At 36.6% G+C, this 18,126-nt stretch overlaps 1 protein-coding gene across 5 annotated transcripts in view; it reads right to left on the reverse strand.

Moving 5' to 3' along the window:
- MICU1 (mitochondrial calcium uptake 1) overlaps positions 1-18,126 on the reverse strand; it is a 169,835-nt gene that overhangs the window by 118,255 nt on the left and 33,454 nt on the right. For all 5 annotated transcript variants that reach the window (XM_015562142.1, XM_006760956.2, XM_006760958.2 and 2 more), the window contains exons 2-4: positions 10,256-10,417; positions 7,463-7,631; positions 1,930-2,092 (exon numbers count right to left, since the gene is read on the reverse strand). In XM_015562142.1, coding sequence (XP_015417628.1) covers positions 1,930-2,092; positions 7,463-7,631; positions 10,256-10,416 — 493 coding nt within the window. In that variant the 5' untranslated portion in view covers position 10,417. The remainder of the gene's footprint in view (positions 1-1,929; positions 2,093-7,462; positions 7,632-10,255; positions 10,418-18,126) is intronic.

An 18,126-nucleotide genomic window follows, 5' to 3' on the forward strand; every position in this document is an offset into this window, starting at 1 on the left:
AAGGACTGATCCAGAGACGGAGAGGCATTGATTGGACTGTCGGGCTTTGGAGGGAGGGTAAGGGAGGGTGGCGGTAAGGGGGAAAGATCAACCAAAAGACTTATATGCAGGCATATAGGCCTAACCAATGGACACGGACAACGTGGGGGCGGGGGAGTTCGAGGGTAACGTGGGGACAAGGACACATATGTAATATCTTAATCAATAAAAAATATATTTAAAAAAATACACTATCTCCCTGTTTCCTACAGTTCTTTGTCTATGGTTTTCTCTTGCTCTTTGAGCATATTTAAGGTAACTGATTTAAAGTCTTTGTAAAGTAAGTGCAATGACTACCTAGGCTTTCTCATGGGATGTTTCCTTTAAAAATTTTTTTTCTGGTAATGGTCATATATTCCTGATCACTGGACTGTCATGTAATTTTTTAAAATTTAAAATTGGATATTTTTAATATTATAATGTGGTAATTCAAGAAGTAAAATTCTTCCTGCATCCCAGGATTTGGTGTTGTAACTCATGCCATCACTTTGCAAATTATTTTTGCAAAGACTGCATTCCTTATCATGTGTCACCATTGAAGTTTCTTTTCTATCTAAGCAGTCAGTAGTGACCTGATAGAGAATTCCTTAAATGTTGGAGGCAAAAAGAATTAAAAAACAAAACAAAAAGCCCCCTAACTCTTCCACTATATGCAGACTGGCTCTGAGGTGGGGCTCTCCTTTGATATTTAGCTAGAAATGTAACAACTCTACCTTAACTTTCACCTCCTTACAGGGAGCCCAAAAATCAACAAGAGGAAAAATCCCACTCAGGTCTTTCCACGCATGTGTCTGGCCCTGAGAGCGCATGTTGCACTCTGGATTCCCCTATGCAGTAGCCCTTCAAAGCTCTTCTCCCCTGAAATGTCTTCCTCCTCAGTGTCCTCTTTTCTAGGCTGTTCAGTTTGTCTGCTGCTTGTCCTATCTGCCCTCTCTTAGCCTGGGAGCTGCAGGTAGCATATGTCTTAAACTTTTTCAGTGGATGACAAGTGGGAAACCACTCCAGCTTGAGGTCAGTGAAAGAAAGGGCAAGCCTTTGCACTAGTCCCTCAGGGAGCAAAAGGCCACAACACTTTTTTACCAAAATGTAGCAGCCTCTTTCTTCATTAAGCACTCCCTGGTTGCTGTAAGTTTTTTATTAGATTCCAGAGGTCCACTATAGTTACTTCTGTCCATTTTTGGCAGCTTAATGGTTGCATCAGTGGAATTCACAGAGCTCTCAACTCTGTCATTTTCCCTACCATGTTTCCCATATATATTTGTAAATTGTTACATTTAACTTAAAAGGTCAAGCCATTTATTTTCTTTCATCACACCTTGTTTGTTTAGGCTGTTTCCTCTATATGAGACATCCTTTCCACTACTCTTTGAGCATATTTAAGATACTTGATTTAATGTCTCTGTGAAATAAGTACAATGCCTATATATACTTTTCTCCAAACTCAGATGCATTCTTTAGAAATCATTCTCCCACCTTTCAGATTTAACTAAGTGCCCCTTGTTTATACTGCCACAGCACCATCTTTCTTTAACAAATCACTACATTCTTGAAGTTTCTCATAACTGTTTCTGTCTCCCTCACTAACGAGCAACTTGATAGCAGTCACACTGTAATGCACTGCCTTCAGGAACGTTCTCATTACAGTCAATGAACCTCAGCCGGAGTAGTACACCTTCCTCAATCCTTTGACCTGGCTGAGCATTGCCACATTAGACCATAGGCTCCTCTTTTGTACTCCCAAAGCCTAGCATGATGCCTGACATATAGTAGCTACACAGGGAGTATAATTATTGCACGGACCTATAAAGTTTAAGGAATACACAGAAAGAAACAAAGTAGCATATAACAAAAAGAAATATCACAGCCTCATTTTTCACATTAACAACTTACGTTCTGGTTGTTTTTCATTGGGTGTTATGGATCGCACAAAATCTTGTGGAGTCATAAACACTTCAGATTCACCATGCTCACTGATTACTTTCAAGGTGGCAAAATATCGGAAGATTTTGTCTGGTGTGGAATATGCTCTAATCCTATTCTCGTATTCCATTACCTAAAATTAGAAATCCAGGGTATTATTATTAAGCAATTTTATTTTCATACATTTTTTTATCTTATTTTTAGGGAATTTTAAATTATATAACTTTTTTCTATTACTAGGTTTTTAAAATATTAGAAATAAACTTGAATTTCAAAAGCTTGAACCACTTTCTTCCAATATACCTTTCATACCTTATTTGAGGCAATACTTGTGTAACTTCTATTTAGAAATTTTTGAAGAATTTTCTTATTTTTTAAATCATTCAAAGTTAACAAAATTGAAAAATGTCAAACAAGAATTCAAAACATCTCAGTAACAGGGGTATAATGCCATATATATGGTAGTCTACGGGTTCTTAATTACCAAGTCTTTAAAAAGGAATAGATTTTACAGTTTTTACTTCTATGACATTTCCTGAATCCTAAAACAAAACAGACTTGGGACTTCATAGTTTTGAACAACTAATAGTCTTTCAAACACAAAGTACATAAAATGATAGCATCAAAAAATAAAGTTACATACCATGGAAACTCAGTTATTAACAGGTCTCAAACAATAAGACTTCTACTTTTTCTATAAAATTAAGCAAACTGCCAGAGATCCTCTATTTATAGCATACTTAGAAAAGAGCAGATTTGGGAAGAGCACAAGGAAATATCTGAATAGGAACAAAATCACATAAGGTATACATTTAGCTAAAAGATCAGCACATTAATATGAAAACTCATTTCCTTATCTGGGATCCTAGCCCCCATTTTGTGCATGGGACAAACAAAATACTGTAACTTCTGCATAGCATTCTTTTTACAAATTCTAGTATGAGAGAAATCTCTTTCATCAAAATACCAAATACATAGTACTTTGGTGAAAAGATTTCTCTCAGACCTGAATTTTATATGTTGAGATAGTCAACAATAAATAGTATCTTATAAATAACTGGTTAGAAAATGTGTCAAGGCGATACGATCTAAAATCCTATCAGTTCAATGTCTAAAAAGCATAACATTAAGAAAGACACTGTTAATGTTTTTAATTTGCCATATTAACACAGCCATTACTATAACTGTCAGTCCTAGCTAGATGGCCACTTTGAGGTCACTGACAGCAGCTGTTTAACAATGGTCTTAATTCCACTGCCAGATGTGCTTTCAACAACTAAGAAAGGACTGCTAATTTGTAACTATATAGGACAAGAGTCTTCCTAATGCTAATTTTCATAAAAAAATCTGAATACTGACTTCAGAGATTTTATAAAAAGAGTTGACATGTGGCAAACACACTAAGGAGCTTTTCGACCCCTTAGTGACCTTAAGGCTTAGCCAAAAGTCTTAAATCAAACGCATTTTATATTATACTACAACTATCTGCTGGCTAATACTTGCTACAGAATAAACTATTTTCTTTGGGCCTTCTATATATTTGTTCTTCTGAGTAACAACAAAAAATAATCAGTTTGTAATATTTAAGATATAAGTTGTAGCTACTGCTAAAGATGGCTTTGTGAACCAAAAATAGTTGAGTCAATCATATACAAAGGTAGAAAGATAACTTAAAAGTTAATGATTTTTCAGACTGAAAATCAGACTCCTTGGTTTTTTTTTTCTGTTTCTTTCTTTCAAATATATTTTATTGATTTTTCACAGAGAGGAAGGGAGAGAGACAGAGAATTAGAAACATCGATGAGAGAGAAACATCAATCAGCTGCCTCCTGCACACGCTCCACTACTCGCCCCCCCCCCCCCCCCCCCCCCCCCCCCCACTGGGGATGTGCCCACAACCGAGGTACATGTCCCTGACCGGAGTTGTACCCGGGACCCTTCAGTCTGCAGGCCGACGCTCTATCCACCGAGTCAAACTGGCTAGGGCAGACTCCTTGGTTGTTACAATATCACTAAATTATGCTGCTTAATATTATTAATAAGTTTTAGTTTGAAACAATAGGTCAAGGAAAGTAATATACTTTTTGCATTCCTGTATTGGTACAGTTTCATACAGACAAACTGTATAGTATGTATTTTGTTTTTCCACTTAGTGATATATCTTGGAGATCATTCCATATCAGTTTATATGGAACTGCCTCCTTTTAAGTGGTCATGTTAAAAGGAGCACTAACAATACAGCATCCACTCTCCCTCTAAAAATCAATGGATAAAGTATCCTCGGGTGAAGATTAACAACAACAACTACTACAAAACAAAAATAGAATTACCATATGACCCAGCAATTTTATTTTTGGGTACATATACAAAAGAATGGGAAGTGGAATATCAAAGAGATATCTATATACTCATGCTCATAGCAGCATTATTGACAAGAGCTAAAATGTAGAAGCTACCTAAGTATCCATACATGGATAACTGGATGAGCAATATGTAGTATACATATACAACAGAATATTATTCAGCCCTAAAAAAGGAAGAAAATTCAGATATATGCTACAACATGAACAACCTTGAAAACATTATACTAAGCACAATAAGCCAGTCCCAAAAAAAAGGAAAATACTGTATGCTTCCATTTGTATGACATTCTTTTAGTATTCAAAATCATAGTGATAGGAAGTAAAATGGTGGTTGCCAGGGCTAGGGGAAAGGGTAGTAAGGGTTATTATTTAACAGGTTTATATTCTCAGTTTTATAATAGGAAAACAGTTATAGAGATGAATGCTGGTAATGGTTGTACATTGCTATAGACTCTTTTCAATATGTATTGAATACCACTGAACTGTACACTTAAGAACAGTTAAGATGGTAAATATCATGTTATATGTATTTTATCACAATAAAAAAAAATGGAAAGAAAAGAGACCCTGGAGGAGTGGGAAAACAACTAATGAGAAAAAATATAAAAGAGCAGTTAAGCTGAAACCGGTTTGGCTCAGTGGATAGAGCGTCAGCCTGTGGACTGAAGGGTCCCAGGTTTGATTCCGGTCAAGGGCATGTACCTTGGGTGCGGGCATATCCCCAGTGGGGAGTGTGCAGGAGGCAGCTGATCGATGTTTCTCTCTCATCGATGTTTCTAACTCTCTATCTCTCTCCTTTCCTCTCTGTAAAAACTCAATAAAATATATTAAAAAAAATAAAAATTAAAAATAAAAGAGCAGTTAAAAGATAGAAAGGATAGGTTCTTTTAAATCCAAGTGGAGTTCCAAAAGAAAGAAATGATAGTGAAGCAATATTGAGGAGATGTCTAAGAATTTTTCAGAATTGAAGACTTGAGGTTTCAGAAGGGACAAAAAATTTTTAAAATTAAAAACAAAACAAAATGAGAGAAGCATGCACAAACCAACAAAAACTGCATCCACAAACTAAGTGATATGATTTTCCTAACTCTTTGCACCTGTGAATTTTTAAAAATTAAAATAAAACACATAAAACAACCAGGGCATGCATGGGAATAAATAGTAAATTCAGGACACTGGTTTGGCTCTGACGTGGAAAAGAGAAAAATGGGACTGACAAGAGTATATAGCCATGTGTATTTTATATTCATTTGGTTTCTTTTAAAAAAAAAAACAAAAAAAAACTGAATCCCTGGCCAGGTGGTTCAGTTGGTTGGAGCATCATCCTGTACACCAAAATGTTGTGGGTTCGATTCCCAGTCAGGGCACATACCTACATTGTGGGTTTGAGTCCCAGTGGGTGCGTGCAGGAGGCCACCAATCGATGTTTCTCTATCATCAATGTTTTTCTCTCTCCCTCTTCCTCCCTCTTGAAAATCAATAATAACACTTCCTTAGGTGAGTATTAAAAACAACAAATGAAGCAAATATAGGAGAATGTTAAAAAGAGAACAAGTATTGGGTACATGTATGTTCATTTTAGTAGTCTTTATTTTCTTGGATATTTGAAGTATTACATGAAAATCAAGAAAACATAAAGGATCAAAAGTAAAAAGTTTAAAAGAAAACTGAGGATGTCAAAATTGCATGTAGATACTGGAGCAATTTGATATTACAGAGAAAGAAGGTAAATGGGACGTAGCTAGAAAAAAAATGATCATAAGTGCAGTTTATTATTAAATTAAAATAGAAGAATCTTTAATGTGACTACATAGGTAGACTATGTAAAAACAAACACAAAAACAAAGAGTAACTGACAAACAACAGCATAAAGAAAGAACATGTGTTGACAAAAGTTCTTGGCAAGACAGGATAACATGTGGAATGATTATGCTCGAACAGAAAAAACAGCTCTTCCACTGAGACTTTACTGAAAGAAAAAAGAATTATTTCAAACAGAGACAAGAAAGGTTTTTATAGCTATGAAGTTAAAAATTAATTACATCGACAGCTTTCATTTTTTTCTAATTTATGAGATATGGTCATCTGTTGAACAGATAGCGGAAGTAGAAAGTGGAAGGTTCAAAATAAATGTTTATATGGGTCATTTTAGCTCTATTTTGTAAAAGTTTAACTCTAAATGAAACTACTGGAGTAAGAAAAAATTGAAATTTCCTTGAATTTATTCAGGGCAAAAGATTTAAATAAATGTATCGTGGAAACCTTGGGATAGTTGATAATTAACTTGTGATACATAGCTTTTGTTCAAATTCACCTCAGTAAGAAATGAATTTAGGAAATGAAAAGACTTATTTAATAACTTCATCCAAACAGACAAACAGAAAATCCAAATTTCTCAAAGAAATTCTTCCTGCAAATATGTACTACACACACACACACACACACACACACACACACACACACACACACTACAGAAATAAGTCAAATTATCTTCTCGCATTGATTAGGTATATTTTAGCAAGTGAAGGCAATTTCCTGAATTTTAATGTTAACATGCAAAATATCTAATAAATTCACCCTTCTGACTTTTCATCACTCATGTCTGCTGAATTCAAATGCCCAATATCATAGGTATTGTTATAGTGAAACTGAAACTTTCTGAGAAAAAGCATAGAACAGCAGGTCGTGTTAAACATATAGAATTTTGAAGTCCTTTGAAGTTCATGTTGTCCTCAAATTTATTTGACTTTCTGGAAATATCTGTTTATTTCCCAAGATATTTTATTCTACCTTTACAACTTGACATCATAAATCTTTACCACAAGGACTCAATTAACATATATGAGAATGTTCAACATCAGAAAGATCAGAAAGCAAGATCAATGTTAGGTAGCTAAATTGAAAGAATGAAGAAAATATATGCGAATCCTGATTAGTATCTTAGGTCCTTTTCCTAACTCCATTAACTTTACATTCTAAGAGTATGTTTGCCTTAGAACACGATGGAAAATAGTGAAGAGATGAATAACTTCAGAGTGAATATGAACCATATGCAATACATCATAAAAGAAACTGAACTGCATTATTATAATCTTGGATTAACTATAGTTCTGATTAATTTATATAACTGTGTTCCATACTTTTCTATCTCTGAATCCAGAACGTTTCTTCTTTTTCTCTTCTGGATGAGGCTCAGGACAAGAATCATCAGCCTTTTTTTCATGGTTACAAACTTCCCCTTCATCTTTATTCTTTCCTTTATCACCAACTTCACTCTTTTTTACAGATGGTGGAGATTCTGCAAGGGCTCTAGATTAAATAAATAAATAAATAAATAAATAAATAAATAAATAAATAAATAAATAAATAAATAAATAAATAAATCATTAAATAAACAAATAAATAAACACACACACACACACACAAACACACACATTAATCATGAAGGTCCATCATATTAACCAAATAAAGATTTTCAGATACAGATTAGGAGAAGCAACAGCAATGGAATTTGTAAAAAGTTTACATGAAGAAATTCCTCAAAATATTAAAAATAGAACTACCATATGATTCAGAAATCTCAATCTGGTTATATATTCAAAAGAACTAAAAGCAGTGTAATAAGGAGATTTTTTTCACACTCATGTTAATAGCAGCATTACTCACAATACCTAAAATGTGGAAGCAACCCAAACGTCTACTGATAGATGAATGGATAAAGAAAATGTGGTATATACATAGAATATGTAGCCTTAAAAATAAAGGATATGACACCAAAAGCACAGGCAACACCTGGAATGGAAGCAAAAATAGACAAGCAGGACTATGTGAAACTAAAACGCTTCAGCACAGCAGAGGAAACAATCAACAAAATGAAAAGGCAATACCTGAAATGGAAGAAAGTATTTGCAAACCATATGTTTTATAAAAAAGGATTAATGTTAAAAATATATAGGGAACTTTTACAACGTAATAACAAAAAAACAAAAAACCCATTATAAATGAGCAAAGGAACTAATAGACATTTCTCAAAAGAAGATACACTATTGGCCGACATGTACACTGAGTGGCCAGATTATTATGACCACCCCATCAGTACTTCGTTGGGCCACCTTCTGCCTTCAATACTGCGGTGATTCTTCTTGGCACTGACTCCACGAGATGTGGAAAGGTGATGCGAGGAATCTGACACCATGCCTGATGAATAGCACTGTCCAGTTCTGCTGCAACTGGAAATGTGACTCATCGGATCACATGACTTTTTTCCAATGCTCAACTGTTCAATCCTTGTGTTCCTGTGCGAATTGGAGACATTTTATCTTGGTAACTGCAGACAGCAAAGGTGTTCGAACAGGCCTTCAGCTTCCATATCCCATATGATGCCGTGTACGGCTAATTTGCCTACAAACGTCAGGTGGTCATAATAATCTGGCCACTCAGTGTATAATGTAATTATTGATTGGCTGACTTGGGGTGGTAAATATACAACACAATTTTTAGATAATGTTTTGTTCAATTATATACCTCAAACCTACATAATTTTATTAACTAATGTCATCCCAATAAACTCAATAAAAAATTAAATTGTTGATAGATATGTACTTATTGCTTTTTTGTTATTCATATTTTTCATTTCCTTCTTAAAGAGGACCCTTTAACATTTCTTGTAATATTGGTTTGATGGTGATGAACTCCCTTAGGTTTTTCTGTCTGAAAAGTTCTTTATTTGTTCTTTAATTCTAAATAATAGCTTTGCTGGGTAGAGTAATCTTGGTTGTAGATCACTTTGAAATTTCATGCCAATTCCTCTGGTCTAAAATGCTTCTGTTGAGAAATCAGCTGACAGTGTTATGGGAGCTGTAGGTAACTACTTTTCTCTTGCTACTTTTAAGATTCTTTCTTTCTTAACCTTTGGCATTTTAATTATGATATGGCTTGGTGTAGGCCTCTTTAACTTCATCCTTTTGGGACTCTGTGCTTCCTGGACTTGTCTGTCTACTTCCTTCACCAGGTTATCCTATCCCCATTTTACATATGAGGAAATCTAAGCACATACATGCACACTCACAAGTACACACATACATCACTAGTGAGACTAGAAAAATAGCTAAACATAGAGTTACCATATGATCCAGAAATTTCACTCCTAGGTAAATACCCATCAGAAATGAAAACATACTCTACCCCCAAAATTGTATACAAATAGTCACAGCAGTATTACTCATAATAGCTAAAAATCAGAAACAACCTAAATAGCCATCAACAGGGATGTGAATAAATAAAGTGTGATATATACTCCATACAACAGAATATGATTTGACCATAAAAAGAAATGAAGTAGTGGTTCATGGTACCATATAGGTGAACCTTGAAACCATTATGCTAAGTGAATGAAGCCTATCACAAAAGACCACAGATGATAAGATTGCATTCATATGAAATGTCCAAAATAGGCAAATCTATAGACAGAAAGTAGGTTAATGGTTGCGTGGGCCAGAGAATATGGAGAAAGTGGAAGGTGACTGCTAAATGGTATGGAGTTTCTTATGAAGTAATGAAAATTTTTGAGAATTAGATAGTGGTGATGGCTGCACAACTTTGGGAATATACTTAATTTTGCATGTTAAATTGTTAGATTATTAAATTTATTATATTATCTTAATTATTATAAGTGTATTAAAGTTATTAAATTGGTAAATTAGTTAAAAATGTTCAGCAAGGAGACAGGCAGATACTAAAGCAGAATACTTCCTATGGGTTGCTTTGAAATGATAGCAGAATTCTCTGAAACATCTTATTTCATAGATAAATATTATCAATACCAAATTATTTGTGCAAGAAATTCTGACACAAAGATAAGCCAGAAATCAATTCTTTTTAGAATTGGAAGAATGAAAGTACATGTAAGAACAGGATGCTCAGCTAACACTCACCTCTTCCACAAAAGACCAGTACTTGCAGTTACTGCAGATGCTCCCAGAAAAGCCACTACCATTAGTCGCCGCCTGACCTGGGTGGGCTGTGATCCTCCATGGTACCATCGAGAACCGAGGGCCAGTTCTGCCAATGCATAAAGTGACTTAAGACGAAACATCCTGTGAACAAAAAGTAGAAATGTTACTTCTAACTAGTGGTGGTGATGGTGATGATGATTACATCAATTCCACAAACAAATATAAGTATTTAGTGGTAGACACTATTATAAACACTTTGCAATACCACACATTATCTCATTTAATCCTCAGAACAATTGTATAGAAAAGTACAACTAATAAACCACTACTTCAAGGGCCAATGCAGACCAACAAGAAAATCTATATGTATAAAAGCCTAAGTGACCATTCGACTGCTCAACTTTTCAACTGGTAGCTATGATGTGCACTGACCACCAGGGGACAGACGTTCAATGCACAGTAGTAGATCCAGAATCTGAACCAAGAGTGGACTGACTCCAGAACATGGAACAGACTGATGAATCTCAGAGAAAAGAGGGGAGGTGGAGGGCGGGAAGAGATTAACCAAAGATCTTATATGCATACTAGAGGCCTGGTGCACGGATTCATGCACCGGTGGGGTCCCTCAGCCTGGCCTATGGGGACTGAGCAGAAACAGGCAGTCCAACATCCCCTGAGGGGTCCTGGGTTGCGAGAGGGTGCAGGCCAGGCCGAGGGACCCCATTGGTGCACAAATCCATGCACTGGGACTTTAGTAAATATATAAAAAGGCTATTCCTAACAGGGTGGAGTTCCAGACCTGTGGTGAGGGCACAGCCACTGATGTCCACGAAATTAACTAAAGTGCCACATCAACAGAACTCACAGTAAAGCCATCTACTAGGAAAACTTGGATCAGTAGAACTTGGGAAAGTGTCCATGGGGAGGAGATGTCATCGTACGAAATTCACTTGGAAACGGCATGTAGAAGTGTTGCCACTAAAAGTCCCTAGGAACTGAATGTCCCACATGCTGCTGGCCACTGCAGCATACAAGAAGCACACTAGAATCAGAGAATAGCACCCCTTCCTTCTCCAGTCTCCCTCTAGTTCCTCTACTGACAGAGCTTAACAAAAACTGGAAAGGAAGAAATTTCCAATATCACAAATAAGACAATGGAAGGTGGGTTTAGAGCTGAAAATCAACAGTTTGGTAAGGGGCACATCCATTTTACAGATGTGAATATTGAGATACAGTGACTTGCTGCAGACAAGTCACTACAGCTAGAATTGGTAGATCCAGAATCTGAACCAAGAGTGGACTGACTCCAGAGCCCGGATTTTAACTAGGACACTTTGCTGCCCCTACCTGTAATGTTAATATTACTTTTGTTAAAGTAATTTAAGTTTTAATTACAGTAAATCTTTTCCCACTCCTCGAGCCTTGGAAGCCCTCCTCCCCACTAGGTTCTTTTGTTTCATACTTATAACTTCACCTGTTCCTTTAACTTTTTTTTTTAATTCAGAAATATCTATATTAGGTCATACTGTTCAATAAACATTCACTCTTCCATCCCATAGGTAAATAATACTTCCCCACTCTTTTCGTTTTGGGTATGTATCTTGCAAAATGCCTTGCTATGACCAACAAAATGTGGCCCAGTTCCATGAAGTTCTTTTAAGAGCTATTTCTGTTAGCCTTCTTGTGCCCTGCACTCTAACCAAGAGATTATGCCCCAGGAAGACATTAATCCTTCAACCTGGGTTCCATAATGAACGGATCTCAGCAGAGAGGCAGGCAGCATCAGGACAAGCTGAGCCAGCTGAGCAAAGCCAACCTACAAAACACTGGTGAGAAATAAATGTTACTGTAAGCCCTGAAGATTTCGGGGTTGTCTCCTACCACAGCAAAAGCTGATGAATTCAGCATCTAAGAGAAGTTCTAACACAAAAAAATTAAGTTCATACTATTCATCCCTATATGATAACTAAAAGGCCCCCAAATTTTTATATTTTAATTGGACAAATTCACATTAAACATTTTGGAAATGGTACATTTCCATCCTGAATACATATAAATATACTAGAGGCCCGGTGCATGAAAATTCATGCACTGGAGCGGGGGGAGGGGGGTCCCTTAGCCCGGCTGCCCCCTCTCACAGTCAGGGAGCCCTCAGGGGCAGGAAGCAACCTGGTGATCAGGGGAAGGTGACACCCCCATCACACCTCTGCTGCTGCCACTGCTGGCAACGCAAGCCTCGGCTGGCCCTGGTTACCCAAGCCTCGGGCGGCCCTGGGCTGCTGGGCAACTGACATCCAAGGCTTGCCTACACCTCGGGCGGGCCCTGGGCGGCTGGGGGACTGAGGGTGGGTCCAGCCGCACTGTGTGCCTGCCGCGCCCCCGGCTGGGCTGAAAGGACTGTGGGACTCTGGCGGCAGGCGCAAGGAGTGGCCGGACCCATCCACTGCATGCCTGCCACATCCCAGGCTGGGCTGAAAGGACTGTGGGACTCCGGTGAGGCTGAGGAGACTGGGTGCCGCCACCTTGTGGCTATGGGTGCCGCCATCTTTGTGATGGTGTGATGGTCAATTTGCATATTCCCTTTATTAGATAGGATTGGATATAGATATTAGAGAATTAAAAAACAAAGAAAGACCAGCATAAGACTGGGTCAGTCAGCAAAGGCTTCTGTTTAGTATTGAGCCTCAAAACAGTATAGAATTTTGATCAAGTTGATAGAAATGTCAGGGGCATCCCAAAAGACTTAGGATCATCTCTGGTATCTCAGTCCAGAGAATTAATAGAAGGATATTGAGGCCAGAGTAAAGTCCCTAATTCTCTTATTCTACCAGGCAGACTGAACGAGAAAGGGGCTTTTTTTTTCTGGTTACATGACTTTCAAATCAAAGGCTTTGATGTTCCTCCCATTTGATTTTCTCAAAGCATAATTCACTACTTCTTAATTTAAATTATCTTGCCCTTAGTAGGGATCTTTATAGTAGTTAACATTTATTTATATATAAGTTTTCCTCCCCTACTTGGCTCTGAGCTTCCTTTAAGGTTAAAAATATGGCTTTTCCTCTTTCTAAACCATAGTCTAGCACAAGGCCTGTTACATTACATTATACATGTCATTTCTTCAATAGTTCTAATCTCATTCCCCAAAGTACACATTAAAAGCTATTTCTATTCACCTTCTCTAGTGCCATTTTTATAGATGCCAGGTAAATAGAGAGAAAAACCCCACTGAGAACAGGTTCTATTATAATTTAATCCCTAACTTTGTAGTGAAGAAATAGTGTAAGTAGTTCAATGTGTTAATTTTTTATGAGAAATCAAACAGATTTATGATCAGCTTTCCAACTGAATCTAGAAAATTGAATGGATGAATTGGCAGCAGTTATGCAATAATGAAGATTAACATGCAAATTTATGATGTAGATTAAATTAAATCAAAAGCAGTATATTTTTCTTCCCTAACAGTGCACGCACGCGCGCGTGCACACACACACACACACACACACACACACACACACACACAGAAATGCCTCTAAAAAATAGCTTTTCATAGTGTAATGGTTAGCACTCTGGACTCTGAAAAATAGCTTTGATGTGAGCTGAAAATGATGAAGAGGTATTTCTAACCAAGAAATGTCAAGAAGGCAAGTGAAAGATAGTTTTGTTACTAAAGCAGAGCATTATCTATAATAAGTTTTTTGAAACCTGCAATAGTATATTACTCCCCTGTTTCTGTATCTATTATTTTAGGACTATTAAACTTGATGTATTGCTTTTGGTAAATTTCAAAGGGTCACAGAAATAGGAAATCATTTAATTCAACATCCTTATTTTACAGATGAAGGAACTGAGATCCAGATAAGTTATGTGGTTTACTCATAGCTAATTAATTAAAAAACGTACAATCGATCTTAGAATTCCTGATTTCCAAATAAATAACCTAAAGGGGAAAAATTTTAATAACCTTCTCAGCAAAATAAATGTAACAGGCACACTTCAAAAGGAGATGAAATGCCCAATTACAGAAAGATAAAGAATGGTATAATAATATAATCCAAGTGAGATAAATATGAAAAATGATAATCATAAAATATTATTAAAATATTATTTCACAAACAGAAAGTTGGCACAAAGATATAAAAAAGTTGGGAAAATAAGTAAGAATGGCTCTAAAAAATATGAAAAGATACTTTATCTCACTCATAATAAGATAGTACAAATTAAAATTATACTGAGATACTGCCTTCCACTCACCAAGCTGGCAAAAATCCTAAAGTTTGAAAACATACTTGTTGGCAATGCTGTAGAAATGCCACTGCTGAGGAATGTGTAAATTGGTACACTCTATGGGGGATAAGTTGGCAACATCCACCAAAATCACCCATACAAATTGCATACATTGACCCAGAAATTCCACTTCTGATAAAATAGCCTGCTAATATATCTGCACACCTGTGAAATTATACACGTGCCACAGTTATTCATTGCATCATGGTTTGTAACAACAAAAAAACTAAAAAAAACACCCAACTCCAGTGTTCATCAAGACAGGTCTGGTTAAATGATAAATAATATACAAGGCAATACCATGTAGCAATAGCATGTATAGATTTGAAAAGAGTTTTAAGAGATACTATTATCTAAATATAGCAAGGTGTGGAATAGCATATATAGTGTGCTACCTTATGTAAAAAGGAGAAATAAAAATGCATATTTGTATGTTCTTATTAAGTAACTGTAGGAGAACACAAAAATGTACTAGCAATGGTGCTGGTTGGGATGGGAGATGAGATAAGAGAAATTTTTACAATATACTATTTGAGTTTTAAAACTATCCATGCAAACAAATATACAGTAGCTGTAATAATAAAGGCATAATATGCTAATTAGACCAGGCATCCTTCTGGACGACCTTTCAGATGAAAGCCGGGGCTGCAAGGGAAGCCTGGGTCCCAGGTGCCAGAGGGAAGCTGGTGCTGGCAGCCGGGGGAAGGAAGGCCTATTCTTGCATGTATTTCGTGCATCGGGCCTCTAGTTTCATATAAGCATTTTCACTGAAGTTTAAAGGTAGAATGCAAGGTAATATGTGCATGGCAATCAAATTAATGTAAAATATATATGCACTTTTAATTTATAAAAAATGTAGGTAATGGAAATAAATTTAATGATCCTCCAGAAATATTTTATTTAAACTTCTTCATTTAAAGAAAAATAAAGGCAGGCCCAGAAGTTGATGTTTCATTCTCCTCTGCCAGAAACTGTCATTTACCAGCCATAATAGTGGGTTCAGGCCCAATAATATTTCAGCAATCAACCCATATCATGACAAAGTTCCTTACTTAAAAATCAAATTCATATCCCAAAACTCTGATTATTGGCACATCTGGAATCAACTTACTAAACTATTAAAATTCCAGACCTTATCCTGATCCTGACTTAAAATATCTGTTTACACTTTTCTGAGATTTACCCCCTTGTATTTTTTACCTTTGATAATTGCACATTTAAAGGACTGCTGCCCTGGCTGGTGTGGCTCAGTTGGTTGAGCATCATCCCATGCACCAAAAGGTCACTGGCTCAATTCCCAGTCAGGGCACATGCCCAGGTTGTGGGCTCAATCCTGACAGTGCGAGAGGGCTTTGCAAGCAGAAGGCAACTAACTGATCAATGTTCTCTCACATTGATGTTTCTCTCTTCCTCTCCCTTCTTCCCTCTAACATCAATAAAAAAATATTTTTAAATAAAAAAGGACTGCTTGGTTCTGCCAATCCTTCCACTAGTCTAAATAAACCTCTGTTGAACAATTACCAACTATTACCCAGCAGTGTTGTTAAAAGCAACATCTGCTAATTCTGAGGCCAAAATAAATTTCTGAGATCTACCCAAACTTGGCCACCAACAAAACTTAGGCTTCAATTTAAACAGAACTTCAAAGTTCCAAAGTGTTTATAATTTACATGAACTAAGAGCTTTAGAAAACAAGAACTCAGTGTCCTTTACATCTGAATTTCCAGGATATAATACAGCATCTGGCATAGCGAGTATATGTAGATGACAGTTCAATGCATCCTATGAACCTGCAAATATGGTTACTCTCTAAGAACAATACTGCAAAATCAGCACAATATGGGCTGCCCACAAAGTTTACCCTATGCATCCCAGTGGCAGCTATATACAAAGCATAGAATTAAATTCAGTAGACTTTCAGAGCCTCAGCCATTAAATACAGGCATAACTCCTTTTCTTGTGCTTTGTTTTTTCACACTTCTCAGATACTTAGTTTTTACAGAACTGAAGGTTTGTGGTAATCCAGTGTTGAGCAAGTGTCTCAGTATAATTTTTCCAACAGCATTTCCCCACTTCATGTTTCTGTATCACATTTTGGTAATTCTCACAATATCTCAAATTTTTTTCATTATTATTATATTTGTTATGGTGATCTGTGATCAATGATCCTTGATGTTACCATTGTAATTGGGGACATCACAAACCATGCCCATTGAAGACAGCAAACCTAATCAATGAATGTTGCATGTGTCTGCCTGCTCCACCAACTGTCCATTCCCCCATCTCTCTCCATCTCCTTGGACCTCACTACTCTCCTGAGACAAACAATATTAAAATTAGGCCAATTAATAACCTTACAATAGCCTCTAAGTGTTCAAGTGAAAGGAAGAGTGGCACAGCTCTCACTTTAATTCAAAAGCTAGAAATGATTATGCTTAGTGAGGAAGGCATGTCAAAAGCCAAAATAGGCTGAAAGCTAAGCTAACTTGTGAACGCAAAGAAAAAGTTCTTGAAGTAAATTAAAAGTGCTACTTCAGTGAACACATGAATGATAAGAAAGGAAGAATGAGAAGAAAGACAGCCTATTACTGATAGTGATGAGTTTTAGTGGTCTAAATAAAAGAATAAACCAGCCACAACATTCCCTTAAAGCCAAAGCCTAATCCAGAGCAAGACCCTAACTCTCTTCAATTCTATGAAAGTTGCAGCAGAAACATTTGATGCAGAGGTTGGTTCACGAGGTTTAAGGAAAGAAAACATCTTCATAACATAACATAAAAGTGCAAGGTGAAGCAGTAAGTGCTGATGTAGAAGCTGCAGCAAGTTTTCCAGAATATCCAGCTGAGATAATTAATAAAGACGGGTGGCTACACTAAACAAAAGATTTTTCAATGTAGAAGAAACAGCCTGATATTGGAAAATGATGCCATCTAGGACTTTCATAGCTAGTGAGAAGAAGTCAAAGTTTCAAAGCTTCAAAGGATAGGCTGACTCTCTTGTTAGGGACTAATGTAGCTGGTAATTTTAAAGTTGAAGCCAATGCTCATTTGCCATTATGAGAATGCTAACTCCATTCTGTTTGTGCTCTACAAATGAAACAACAAGAACACATCTGTTTACAAAATGTTTTATTAAATATTTGCAGGCCACTGTTGAGTCTACTGCTCAGAAAAAAAAGATTCCATTCAATATATCACTTCTCATTGACAATACACCTGGTCATCAAGATCTCTGATGGAGATGTACAATGAGATTAATGTTGTTTTTATCCTGCTAACACAACACCCATTCTGTATTCCATGAATCAAGGAGTAATTCTGAATTTCAAGTCTTTTATTTTAGAATTCATTTCAGAAAAGAAAAGCCTTGGAAAACCAAGATGGCGGCATAGGTTAACGCTGGAGATTGCTGCCTTGAACAACCAAATCAAAATACACCTAAAAGACGGAACGGACATCATCCAGAACCATAGGAAGGCTGGCTGAGTGGAAATTCTACAACTAGGAGAAAAGAGAAAAGCATACTGAGACTCAAAGCAGGTGCGTTGCGGAAGTAAAATACCAAGG

The sequence above is a fragment of the Myotis davidii genome, unplaced genomic scaffold, assembly GCF_000327345.1.
Source record: "Myotis davidii unplaced genomic scaffold, ASM32734v1 scaffold134, whole genome shotgun sequence".
Taxonomy (NCBI): domain Eukaryota; kingdom Metazoa; phylum Chordata; class Mammalia; order Chiroptera; family Vespertilionidae; genus Myotis; species Myotis davidii.